A 13,954-nucleotide genomic window follows, 5' to 3' on the forward strand; every position below is an offset into this window, starting at 1 on the left:
GCTCCCCTGCAGACTTTATTGCTGCTGAATTTCAAACACCCTCTGCATTCTCCAGGAGGAACTTTCCTGCAATTAAATAGTTGGAGTCCCCAGCTCCAGGTCTCATGGCATCCTCCTCGGAGGATTCTGGCTGTGATGCCCCAGTATAACATTCCAATTTCTAGCCAGGCTTCAAGAAAACAAGGTATTTAGCCGAGGCAGATTTTAATATGACCTTTAGGATCTGTGAAGAGATGTGAAACTGGCTCAAAATTGACAGAACAAAATCCCAGAGAAGTGCCAAAGAAAACATTGGAGACTTTGTCAGGGAGAAAAAGAAAAGAGAAAAGAGTTGTAGCTTACCTTTCTATTTTTAGGTGTTTACGGAGTGTCAAACACTGTAGCATCAGTATCAGCTTATGTAGAAATGACTTTTAAAGAAGAGGAGGAGGATGTTTTGAAAAGTTGGAATGAGCTTCTGAATAAGATTTTGGAGATTTGCATGAGCCAAGCACTTTGCCCAGATTTACCTAAATGAATATTAGGTGAGTTCAGGAGTTCATGCCCTTTGGAGTTTGCCCGGATAGGGAAAAAAATTATTATGGATCTCTAAAATGATAATTTAAATCCTCTTAACTCTTCTGCCTGTTAGACCGAGAGAGCAGCACACACAGTTGCTTCGCTTAGCTCTGCAAAACTTCCCTTAGGAAGAAAGTGCACGTTAATTTTTCTTCTCTGGCATAGAGACAGAGACAAGATACCACAGGTGATAGCGGAACATCTGTAAGCAAGCTACAGGCCTGCTGGAAGTTTGATGCCATTCAGTGGTCAGAATAAGACTCCTGAGAAACTGCCTGGGTGCTGCCTTTTCAGGCAAATTATTTTTCTGAGAGACCTGAGCTTCCTACTTAGTTGACAAGAAGATGAAAAGGATGAGGAATGTGTCAGGTTACAGATGTACCTTGCAGCAAAGGGAGAAAACTTCATGCAAAGGATGAAGACCTCGTGACTCAGAAGCTAATAAGAACATGTCAAAAAGGTTCTTGCTCATCTCAGTTAATGAGTATAGCCTTTGTATTTGGGGAAAGTTGGTGAGATACCATAGTGGGTGCTGACAGATTCGGACTGTACATGTTATTTTAGAACAGCTTTTCAGGATAGGAATTAAACCTGTGTTTCCTTAATCTCCTGAGCAGGAGCACCCTGTGGATTCAGAACACTGAGCATTCCCATGTTCATAGCACCTCTATCCCAGAGAGCAGAGTGAAGAACAGAAGCACCCAAGAATCAGTATTAATGAGCTCTGGCTGTGTTCCCTGCTAGAAAAGTCAGATTCTTTCTTGTATCTACGCTTGTGTGTGTACGTGTGTGTACTCATTCTATGGTGCTTTCCGATCTCTAGACTTTTCAGGTACAAATACCCATTAATATCTTCACTTCTTTCTGAGAATGCACTCAGATATTTCTAAGTTCCACTTTCTTTAATGAATATAAAATGGGTGTGTATTTAATGAAACATTGATAGTTTTATCGGCATTCCTGGAACTTTACCACATATACCAGCATTATGGTGTTATTTGAATAAGACTTAAAATCTTTTTATCTTGTTAGTAAATGTAGCAATAGACGATCAATATTGTAACCGTTGGTTGTACAAATTCAGTGTTAGGCACAGAGCCTACGGCAGTTTGTAGAGGCACGATATGGATTAACAAATTTAAAATGAATTTTTTAAAAACATACTCTGGGGGGAGACTGAGCCAGGAGCTGCAGACACGTCTGTGCCACACTTCGCATTCCGCTGCAATTAGATTAGGGTTTCTAGACATGGCTTGTCTCATAAAAGGCCAGCAGCAATAACTGGCCTATTACTTTTGCTGAGTCAGGTGTTAACTTAATGCTTAGGATTTTTTTCTTCCCATCAATAATGGCCTGATAGGAGACCTGCAGCCTCCACATGGTCCCTGGTATCCCTACAGAAAATGAAGGGGGAATTTTGCAGACATTTGAGGCAGAATCTGATTGACTTCCCATTGTCTGAATAGTGTCTAAGCAGTACAGGCTGTTCGATGCACAGTCCTGTGTTTCTGTCTGTTGTGAGGAGTTTGACAGCCAGTGTTGGACTCTTGGCCCTCTGTGCCCCTGTGCTACCAGCCCTGCTTTCCATTATTGGTTCCTAAACATAATACACTAGAAATTGTATTTAAGTCAAGCTATTCCTGGCAAGAATTTCAGCCTTGTAGGTTTGTGGGTTGTTTGAGGCTGTGGATATGTTTGGTTTCATTTTGTTTTTCTAAATAATTGAAATCACATCATTTTGTTCTGCCTCTGCAAGTGAAGACATCGGAAGGGAGGGGTGACAGGAAGGGAGACATGAACCGTTGCCATTGAAAGTCTGAGAAAACTTTCAATATGCTGGACACTGAAGCTTTTGTCTCTTAGTTCTTTCACCATTAGGGTGCCTCAGGCTGTGAGTGGATAGCACCTGCCTTGGTACTATTTTCATTAAAGAGAGATCCAGTCTTTCTATGGTTCATTACATAATTACATCAAAATTACAAAAAAAAGGCCAAGAGATGGTTTGTGTCAAGATGGTCTGGTGAGTCCCAGGGATGAAAGCTCCGTTTGCTGGGAGCAATGACACACTCAAGGGAATGATGCGTCTTATGTGTCTGGTACCTTCTGTTCCTTGCATCACGTGCCATTGATGGATTGAGGACAGCCCTCTGTGTGATTATTGATGTTTTGCATCTGGAGTGTCAGAAAAATATTCCTAGCCCCTCTTTCCCTCTTCCCCAGTAGTTAACGTGACTGTGTGGTTGTTTAGTTGTGTTTTTCTTCCTGTAAACTGGTGCCCATCACTGCTTTGCCCTTTCATGTTGAGGCTGGCATCAGATCTTGTGTGGAACAGTGCCGTATCCTTTTATCTTAATACTTTTCTCTCTAATTGTTACTTTGCTGCCTTTTCAGGTGGGAACTTGCCTTTTTTATATGATCTTTCTCTGATCATTTTTGTATCACTTGGTAATATAAAGGTGTATGTGTTCCTCTGGGGCCCTTTTATTTAAATGATTTCTTTATCTGTCTGTCAATGTGAATAATAAAATAACTTCAGGATTGTTCATCTCTCTCCTAATGGATGACAAGGCATAATCTGTCCTGACATCAATGATTAATTTACAAATGTTTCTTTAAACTTCAGTAAAATATGATATTCAAAGAAAATATTGTGTCATTAGGCTATAGTGCTGTTGTCAAAAAGCCCTTACCTGACTGCTCATCAGATTCAATGGGCCTGCTAAGGCAACTGCAATTCCTGGATTGATACAGCAACTGGGAGGACAATCTCCATCTGAGAGCGTGTGTCAAGGATGAGCACTTAGGAAAACATCAACTCAAATAACACTTAAAGCATGAGAAGTGCTGGATGAGTAGATGACCTTTAGTGATCATTGCATTCATGTATGCCAAGATCAGATGCCCGCTCTCACTCCAGACATGGAGGCATGGAAATCCTTTGAAGTCATGATTCAACGTTCAGATTCATCACTTACAGCAGTCCACAAGGAGTTCCTGACAGGCAGGCTTAGGAAACCAACAGATTCATTTTGGTTTGACTTTATTGCCCTACTTTTGACGCATCAGATAGAGGCTCATGGTAAGACTGAGGATTGTTTCTGTGGGGCCAGTTGCTTTGTCTGGTGGAGCAAGAGCTCCCTTTCTAGAAGTCTGTTTTCTGAACCTAACTTCTAAATTTTTCTGGAACATGGAACTTAGATCCTGTGTGAAAGAGATTGTGTGGAGAGACTGTATAATATAAATCATTGTGGTCTAGCAACATCCCATTGACAATGTAACATTGTCATGGTCACAGCAGCTGAATGGTCCAAACACATACTTGATAGTAGGTACAATGTCTGTCATCCAGATCTACTGCCCCCTTCTAGGTCAAATCAGAAGCTTGACCTAGAGTCTTGAAACCCTTGAGTGACAATTCTTTGAGGTGGGCCAAATGGTACCCCACTAAAGATGGAGTAGATTTCTTACTTGAGGGTTGCTCTGCAGATGTATTTCTTGTTTTCTGAGTCAGTGTTTTATTTGGAGACTCTTCTGGGATGAATGTCATCCTGTATTTTTTTCCTACTTATGTTGTGGAAAGTTCTTTGTGGAGTTAGAGAAACTGTAGGATGGACTACAGGATTTCTCAAGAGGAGCAATCTAAGAGGGTTGATAACACAAAAGCAAAAGCAGTTAAGATGTGCTTTGGTGGACAGGCTGTAACACTTAATTGTTTCTGACTGGAGCAGTAATGCTTGAGAGTTGGCATAAGAAAAATGGTTTGCAACTGTGTATTCCTCTTAGAAATGATGGTACGAGTTGGCTGCATCTGTGCAAAGTTTAATTTGCTTCATTCAGCATCTACTTTGTCATGTAATGAATGTTGCGCTCGCTAACAATACTCCAACTTCTTTAAATTTCTCTTAGAAGAAATAAGGAGTCACCTTTATACAAAGAACCTCTTGTGCGTAGTCTGAGGCCTTGATGTTCAAGTAATCTTTCTCTTGCTTTGTAACAAGCTCCGCACAGACGCGCAGAACTGGAACAAGAGTTGTTACAACCTGGGGAAAGGGGGGATGTTGGCAGGTTGGGAACAACATTGTTCTCAGACAAGAATGATAATTTCCCAAGGATGAAACGGTTACAAGGAATGTTATAAAGTGAAGCAGGCAGAGCAGTCTGAAATGCTAATAAGGAAAGGACTTAAAAAGAAATTGGGGACTTTTGGCTTTGAAGCCATTTTTCTTTTTAGTTTGCTACAGATAAAGGCGTGACTCTTGGGTTCCAGGGTTCTATTTTTATTTCCTATTTGTGACACATCAATTTAGCCTTATCACCGTCCTGTTGCCCTTTAGGATGATGGTGTTTGGGACCGAAATCATGAGAGTTTTTTGGAAACTGTTCTCTAGTGCTGTGACAACACTGGGAGGGAAGATCAGGGCTCCTGCTGCCAGAGAGGCTGGGTTCTTTTATTTCTATACTGTTCTATTTCTATACTGTTTCTATAATGTTCATATCAAATACTAACTACACAGATTAATTAGTAGTTTATGATTGGTTTCTAGCCCTGAATGAATTCTGGCTTTATGGCTTTTGGTAAATCCCATCACTATTTTGGCATCAATTTCCAGTTGTTAAAACCTTGTCTGTTAACTTGAATTGTAGGTGCTTTCAGGCAAATACTGCTCCTTCTGAGGAAGTCTGATTTAGGTTAAGGCTTCTGGTTGCAGAAGTAATAAAGATTTAATAATATAATTAAAAGCCCAGAATCTGTGCTAAAATGAGATGCTAACTGGGGAAGGAAGGCTGGTTGTCCAACTGGATACCAAGCAGTTCAGTTTGGGATGCATGTAACGTAGTATACCCTGACAGAAAATTAATCTTGCAGCTTTTGGTTTAATTTCTTGTCAGGCAATAACTCCAGCAGGCAATTTTCAATGTGGATATCTGTGGGATAGATTCATGTGTTTAAGGCATCAAGTCATTAAAATACTTTTCTGGCTGTGTTACTGCACAGATGAGGTGTGTGGCTGTGTGAAAATGGTTTGAAAGAAAATCATCTGCAGTCGGATGCCGGGTGGGTTTGCAGGTTTAGATCACGGGATGTGGTACCTTCCTTCCCGTGGGCTTCATTTGTTGCCCTCCAATGCATCTGCCAAGTGTAACCCGTGAACTTCATTGCTTTTAAATAAGCAAATGAGCAACTGCCATCAAGCCTGTATTGCCTTTCTGTCTGAGATCAAAATATCCCATCGGTTTGTCACTCTGTCATAAAGCTGTTCTCAGTAAAACAGAGCACTTAATCAAAAGCTGGAGAAAGCAGCGCTAATTGTTTCAAGCAATTTGAAGCTGCCACAAGACAGGCAAAAGAGGGAACACAGCACGTCATCCTTGGAAAGCTCTGCTTTTGTCTGCTCATGTGTAAGGGCTGTGTGGAAAGATGCTTGAGCCTGAGGAAGGAACATGACAAGCAACCAAGAAATCCGATAAGATGGAAATGATTCTACTCAGACATTCATGTAATACAGTCTTAATTGACTCTGCCTGCAGTAAGTGACATACACTGGGAGAGCAGATCATCCCTCTGTTAAGAACTGAGATACACCCGGGGATGGAATTCGCTGTGTTTATAGCCTGGCTTTAAATCGCCGTACTTCTGAGCACTGGTGGATTCAGCCACTTAACTGGCTTCAGGATGAAATGTCTTAACTTTCCAAAACTGAGCATGAAGTTTTAATGGAATGGACATCCTTGTGACGTTACTTTGAAGATCCAGAAATAGATCACACTGCTAGATTTTTCATGTATTTTTATATTCCAATGCATAACAAACCTAGGAGAGCAAAAGTGTTCGGAAGATTCAAGGAGATCAGCTGAAACTAACTAAAAAGGTAAAATTTCTGGGTAGACTGAAAAGAGCCACTTATCTCAATCCCCAAGATACAGCAACAAGCTTCAACTATTGCATTAGCAGGCTGAGCTTGCAGCTGATAAGGCAATTTGCTTAAGTTCCCTTCAATCTACAAGAAAAAGGCAATTTATGTTTTTTAAATAGTAGCATTATATAGTTGATTGGAAGAGCATTTTATTTTTCATGAATGCTGGATTATTGTGGAATGAACAGTTTTAAAAATAAAGGAACTGTTATGGCAATGAAGTCCCAAGGATCTGGCGATATAGAATGAAGTTAGTGGTCTGGCAGATACCTTCAATTTTCTGAAGCCATGGTCAATACCTTTGTGGTAAAACTGAGCTATGAATAGTGTGTTTGTCATTGACTGAGGGCTTCTGTTACATGATAATAAAGAAATAAAGATTTAAGGTTTTTAGCCAGACTGCAGCACAAAAATTAATAGCCTAATCAAGAAAGCAGTATGACCTTTGGGAAGGTAAATTCAGCATGTTTACCATGTCACGTTCAGGGATATATCATATGCACAAGCTTTGGCTGTGCAGGAGGAGACTGAATGTGCTGCCTTTTTCTTGGATTTTTTCAAATTCACTGACCTGCAAATGATTTGCTTCTTCCAGCAATGACAAGTGGTTTTTAAACAGTGTCAGTCAGGGGAAGTTTTACTAAAGAGAGAGGAGAGAAAACCACCCTACTAGAGCATCTCTTCCCAGGTAGCCACTGATTGAAATCCTCACCAAACCATTCACAGCATGAGAGGTCAAACACAGACGTAGTTGTAAGGGATTGAGAAATAATAACTCCTGGCATAAGCACAGCATCAAAATTAGATTTTATTGGTTTGCCTCAAAGTGTTGGGGATCATGTCCTGAATTCAGAATGCGGTGACGCTGCTCGGCACCTGCGGGGCTCGTGCAGCGGTTGTGCAGTGCGGCAGTCACTCCAGCTGCAGATCAGTGGCGCTCAGGTGTCACTTGCTGGGCTCCTCTGCAATGCCGCAGCTTAGCATCAAGTGGTCTTGCAGCTGGCAACAACCAATCTGTTCCAAGTTGGGTGGATCTCTATGGATCTTAGGAACATGTGCTTATATGGACAGATTAAACTCCTCAAAGTTTGTTTTAATCTGGTACTGCTGCTTTTTCTATTGACGTGGAGTATGACATGCTCTGTGCCGTATGTCCACGCGGAACCAGTGAGCCTGGTTAATGTGCTGCAGGCTTGCACTTGGTTATTCTGCTGCCAAGTTCCCCGTGTAGACGAGCCTTTGGATATAGTGGTACAGGAAAGAAATGGAATTGTAGTCTTCTGCAATTCTGCCTTTGTGTAATTTTTGCAAAAATAGTCATGGTTGCAATGCAGGACACTGTTAGTTGTTTTTGGTTTTAATTTCCTGTTCTTCAGAAGCCTTTATAGACTTTCACAGTCAAAATCCAGATGGTACTGCAGAGCTCAGTGTAGTTTTTGAGTATCTTTTTTCCTGTTTGTGCTGATTAAAACTCTCCCCAGATGAAAGTGTAGAATTGTTAGAATTTTTGGCCTTTGGCTGTTTGGAAAGCTGCCGCCAGCTTCCAGTGTAACCAGTTTGGGTTCGGTGCACATCCATGGCTTTATGGTACGGGAAAGTGCAACAGCGAGCAGACCAGTTTGCCATTGCCCCAGCGTTTAAAAACCAGTGGACCCCGCTCTATCTGGTGAGATTGCTCCCGTTTTGTAACAGCCCATTCACCTGCTGGTGCTGTGTGGTTTGGCTATGTTTGTTTGGTTGTTTTCTCCCTTTAATTTGTGTTGCTCTCCTATTCTGAAGAGTCATTGATTTACAAACGCTGAGGAATGTTGTCCTGTGGAGATGGGCAATACAGAAGCAAGATTTTTAATCCCTTAGATAATTAAGCACTAAAATAAATGATTAAAAAATTATGAGGCGAAACACTCTGTTAGTTTTAATATAAAAATAATGTACTTCTCCCTGTGGAGTGCAAGGGAGGGAGCTGCAATCAAAATAAGGGAAATAAAAAATTGAATACCCTGAGCTTTTTCCCTCTCTTTTAGTTGCCTCCTTGATGCCTCAGTGTGTTTAATGGTGCTTTGCCAAGCTGTTGGGAGGAGTACAAAATGAGTGTGGAATTTATAAATGGGACATTAGATGGAGGAAGGATGTTATGGGCTGGGTGATCTGAGCAGTACAACAGCAGAACAGATTTTGCCTTAGGGCTGGATGGGAGAGATGCCTCTCTGCAACTCTAAGTACTTGCAAAGCCATTTAGAGTTGTTAGAAATCTTTGTTGGGGGATTATCTAGAAAAAGGTCTTTAAAAACTTCATCTTCTCTCAATGACTATCTGGAGAGAGAGTGGAGCTGCATGCTGAAAAGACCAAGGCTAAAATAAAGGGTCTTTCTGACTTAAACCAGCAGCACAGGAAAAGCGACTTGTCCGAGTCTATGGCGGCGTGAGATCTCCTGCATAAGGTGGTTGTTGGTGTGGGAAGCGTTTTCCAGATGGCTGTTGGTGAACACTTGCAGTCTGAAACCAGAGGGATTTAGGAACTAAAACTAGGATTTGAAGAGAACCAGCTGCTTCTATCCTGTTCAAGGATTTGCAATGAATTGCAGCACAGAAATGGTAGATTGGCGGTGAGGAGTAACTGATGTCAGTTTAGGCCACCACAGGACTGGCTGAGGAAATAAATATTTAGGTTGGATGCCAAACAAAAAGTAAGAACTAATAAGGCATTTGTGAACTAGAGCTTGAGAAACTGGGTTGCTGTTGAATGCCACCTGTGGTAGCTCTTTGCTACTTTTCTGAAGAAGGGTAAGGATTTGAGTTTGCTATGGAAAAAAAATGCAATTTATTTCACAATTATGGTATGAAGGCATAAGCACCAAGGTCAGGTGTTCAAACAGGAGAGGTCATATTGTATTTGCATCTGTATTTCTAAGCGCGTCTCTCTGCTCTTTGGGACTGGCAGTTCCTAGAAAGGATGGAGAGCTTTTTCTTTAATATGATAGCCTGCCTCGGGTAATTGCTCAATGGCATAGTTAAAATAGATATCTTGCACTAAGAGTAGCTCAGTGTCATTGAAAATGTTCTTTCAATGTGCAGTGATGTACAGCCTGCAGATAATGCACTTGTATTAAGGAACAATGTCAGGTGAGGCTACAACTGTGGCATGAATCGTGATAGATATTTACAGAAAAAACCCTCTTTTCATAGATGAAGCCAAATGGAAGGGACTATACATTGGATGCAAATAACACTCCTTTTGAAATCCTCTCGCACCATAGTGTTGTAAAGGAGCTTTTGTGTAAAGGGTTATTGTGCCAACTATTCTTAAAGTGAAATGCAGCCTTGTTCAGGAAACCACTTAAAGTCCATGTATTGCTTGAGAGTGCTGAAAAGAAGATTGAAGTGAGCTCTAAGTGGTCCATGTGCAGCATTTGATGTAAAATCATTGCATTGGTTTTCTGTACAGTTGTAACTTTAGTGAACAAATTCCTTTTCAAATGTGCATGTGCAGTGATCTTATGTTACAGACGCTGACTGGGTAGTTTTGCTCTCCAGTAATAAATGCATTGCAAGTGAAGATGTGACCTGTGGCACAGGTAAACCTACCCAGGCTACTTCTTCCAATGTAGCTGCCATGTAGAGCATAGAACCTGTGGTTTTCCAAGCTAACTAGATAAATCATCGTCTACCTAGGCTACCTCTGCATGGATTGATGATACTTGCTGTTGCCACTGATAGCAGCTACACCGCTGTCAGTCCCCTCAGTCAAGTCAGCAAGGTTGTATCACGGTATGACATGAAGATCTGATCTTTTAAACTCTCCTTTCCTTTCAACAGTGACTGAGAGTCGAGGGATCCTGGAGAGTATACAGAGGTTTTCTTTACTGCCAACTTACTTGCCTGTGACCTATCGTATCCACAATGCGGATGTTTCCTTCTTTCTTAAGGAAGCCAACCAGGATATTATGAGGAATTCTAGCTTGCAATCCCGAGTGGAATCCTTTCTGATCTACAAATCCAAGAGGCCACCTGTGTTAAATGCCAGCTATGGACCTTTTTCCATTGAACAAGTAGTGCCCCAGGACTTAATGTTGTCTTCAAATCCATTTGGATCTACTAACAAGTTCTCCTTTAACTGGAAACTTCAGGCCTTCATAATGAGTGACAAAATTTACCCGAGCAAGCCCAAAGTGCAGGTGCTGTTCTACATGGTGGGCAGGGACTGGGATGACTACAGCAGCACGGAGCGGCTGCCCTGCCTGCGCGTGTTCGCCTTCCGAGAGACGCGCGAGGTCCGAGGCAGCTGCCGCCTCCAGGGGGACCTGGGCCTGTGTGTGGCGGAGCTGGAGCTCCTGCCGAGCTGGTTTAACCCCCCCACGGTTGTTGCTGGCCGTAAGAAACAAATGGATCAATCTGAAGGGAGCCCTGTGGAGCTTTACTATGCCATACAACCAGGAGATGAGAAAGGGGAGTGCACCAAGGAGGATGTAAGGAAAAATAATGGGATCCGACCAGGGCGCAATGACATTGATGAGTCGGGACCTCCCTTGCAGAGGATTGGAAGTGTTTTCCTTTACCAGACACATGCCGTCCCTTCCTTAAATGAAATGAGATTGGATAATAATATTGCCATCCAGTATGCACCAAAGACTGTCAAGCAAGGTGACATTTTGACTTTCCTTGTATCTGTTGCTAAAAATTCAACAGAAGATCAGTTCACGCTGAGGTAAGGCTGGTTTGTGTTTCTTTGGTACCTTATTTTTTTGTTTCTCTGCTCTTGATATGGGAAAGCACTTTCTCATGGATTAAATTGCCCAACAATCCTTCAGTTGCTGCTCTACAGAAATGGTATTGTAGTTGGCTGACTTAACGTTTCTCCTGTTGTTCAGTCTAATCTTGTGTGAATTGTCTGAGATGTGATCTTGAGTGAGAAAAGGCCTTTTCTTGAAGTTGTCCTTTGAAATACTGCTTATAAAAATTGAAATAGTAGAGCTGGGACCTATCTGTGTGCTAATAGGAGATAACATTGAGAGTCTCCTGAGCTGGAGTTTGCAGTGCTCCTAATCTCTCGTTGAACTCATGTTAAGATTAGTAAAGCTCAAATCCGCAAAGATATTTATAGGAAGTGAGCAAGAATTAGGCATCTAAGTAGGATTTATATGCTTAAACATTTCCCCCCAATTTCTTTTAAGCCTGGTTCTGTTTTATGGGAAGTTTGAGGCTCCTAAGCGTTATTGATATACCAAAACCATTTTGGAAAATGAAAAATACGTGTGGTGGTTTGTGGTTTTTTTTTCTGAATGTAACATCAAGCTCCACATTGATTTACTTGGTTGTTTTCCAAGCATTAGGATGTTACAGTGGGAAGCTCACCAGAACAAACCAGTGTTATCATAAAGCGGAGAACAGCAAAGACTATGAGGCTGTATGGGGGCAAACCGAACGCAGATGTGCAAGTGAGACTGTTCAGTTGTCTTTTCAAGTTTGCCACTGTGTTCCCGCACTGTCAACCAGGGTTGTGTGGCTGACACGTGGTGTGTGTAGAGCTGATTTCATTCCTCTATCTCTTACCTATAACTCACGTCAGCTCTCTTAGAACTGGAGGTAAATGTTGGACTTTGGCTTCTGAGATTAGGACTGACCTTGGTGTTTGTCTGATTCAAGGATGGTTTCCTCTTCACCTGGCAGAGCCCAACACCAGCAGGCTATCTGTCTATCTACTCTCCTCACCATATCCGCTTTTCATTGTCTGAGATTTAAATTGTTTCCTGAGTGACTAATTTCAAGGCAGACAATCTGAGTTCCCTATAGTAAGCATTCAGGGACACCTTTCTATCTTTCTCTATACCAGTGTCTTTAAGGGATATTACTGCAGACATGTGTGGAGACTTCTATTACATTTGAAAACTGGCTGAAATCTAAACATTAAAAACCTTTTATTTCTAAGAGAGAATTAAGGTGAAAACTGTTTATTGTTCTTACTCTGTAAATTCAGTCTCTTAGAAACCTGACTTCAAAGCATCTCTGTTTCCTCGAGCTGTGATCAGTTAAAAGCAGAGCTAGTTATAAACATTATAATTATGTGGAGGTTTTTAATTTTCAAAAATCTTGCTTTGTTTAAATTAGGATGAAAACTGAACATCTAAATGAATGCTTCTAAATTTAATTTTCTGAAACAAAAAGGAAACAATGTGTTTGAATTTTGGCTTTTTTATTTTAAGATCTAAGATATCATAAAATACAAAAAAAGAGCTAATAATAGCAAAAATCAGTTCAAAATGAAAAATGTGGCATTTTCTTCTTCAAAAACCACCACTTTGCTCTTACCTTTTAAAACATAAACTTGTGTAATGGCCTGCCCTTACTCCCATCACTTCCATGAGTTTTGATTTCTCCTGACCTGCTTTCTCTAACAGTAACTGGCTTTCAGATGATAATCTGCAGCAATATCAGAATAGTTCTAATGTCAGTTCCACCACTGCCTGTCTTTGATCGAGCTACAGCGTGTCTGAGCTTCTGTTTGGCTGGTTTTGTGGTCAGAATATTAGCATCTATATTCTGCATTCATCCCCCCAGGACACGTACATAACTAATTGCATTTTCAGTGGTTGCTAATTTATCTGTGTATCTTCTGCTCTAAGGGCAAAAACTAATACTAGGTAGGAGCAAAAATTGAGCTTGATTAATTGCTTTGGTTCAAATCCTTTTCTATGTTGGGTTCTCCTATAACCCCAGTGTTGGATAAGATGCTTCTTTCATGACCCTCTCTTTAGGAGTAAATCACTCCGAGTGATTTGATATTGAAGTAACCTTTCACTGACTTAAGGCCTTATTTCAGGATCGGAAATCTTACAAGTTGGTCTAGTATGTCAGTTGTCCATAACTTAATGATCTTTAAAGGTCCATTCCAACCCAAACCATTCTGTGATTATACTATATAGGTTCTCTTTTGACATGGTTGTGCGTTTGTGATATGCTGCCTGTTCTGATTTCAGAACAGACCCTCCAGCTGTCATGGTATAAATCCCATCAGAGACCTCTTCTATGACCTGATTGAGTTTGAAGCCTCTAAACCTTGAAATTCTCTTGGTTTGTAGAGGTGCAGATGTTGGGTCAGGGTAGACTGAAAGAAGCTTCATTCCTGTTAGAACATGTGTAAGTATGGGAGTGTGAACAGACATGAGAAAGGCTCTCCATGTTATCAGTCAGGGTGGAGCAAAAAGGAGCAGAAATGGCCCATTCATGTAAATAACCAACAAAATGATTGATCATAATACATAGGAAAGGGTAGCAATACAAACTAGATGGGGATTATGCAGGTTCGTACATTAAAACCTGCTATGTGGTCAGATGACTTGGAAGGGCTGTAGAGAAAGTGATGTGTTCCAAGATACCTGTTTCACCGCACACCAGATCTCTCCTTGCAGACGCAGATTTGGGACACAATAATCCATAAGGCTCCAGTGTGACTTTTAGCCAGTCAGTGAATTTTCCTCCTCCTC

At 41.2% G+C, this 13,954-nt stretch overlaps 1 protein-coding gene across 1 annotated transcript in view; it reads left to right on the plus strand.

Moving 5' to 3' along the window:
* TMEM132D (transmembrane protein 132D) overlaps nucleotides 1-13,954 on the plus strand; it is a gene marked incomplete at both ends in the record, with an annotated part of 200,627 nt that overhangs the window by 33,195 nt on the left and 153,478 nt on the right. Inside the window, one exon of the mRNA XM_082066324.1 lies at nucleotides 10,290-11,178. Coding sequence (XP_081922450.1) covers nucleotides 10,290-11,178 — 889 coding nt within the window. The remainder of the gene's footprint in view (nucleotides 1-10,289; nucleotides 11,179-13,954) is intronic.

Source organism: Streptopelia decaocto, assembly GCF_964273445.1.
Source record: "Streptopelia decaocto genome assembly, chromosome: 15".
NCBI lineage: Eukaryota > Metazoa > Chordata > Aves > Columbiformes > Columbidae > Streptopelia > Streptopelia decaocto.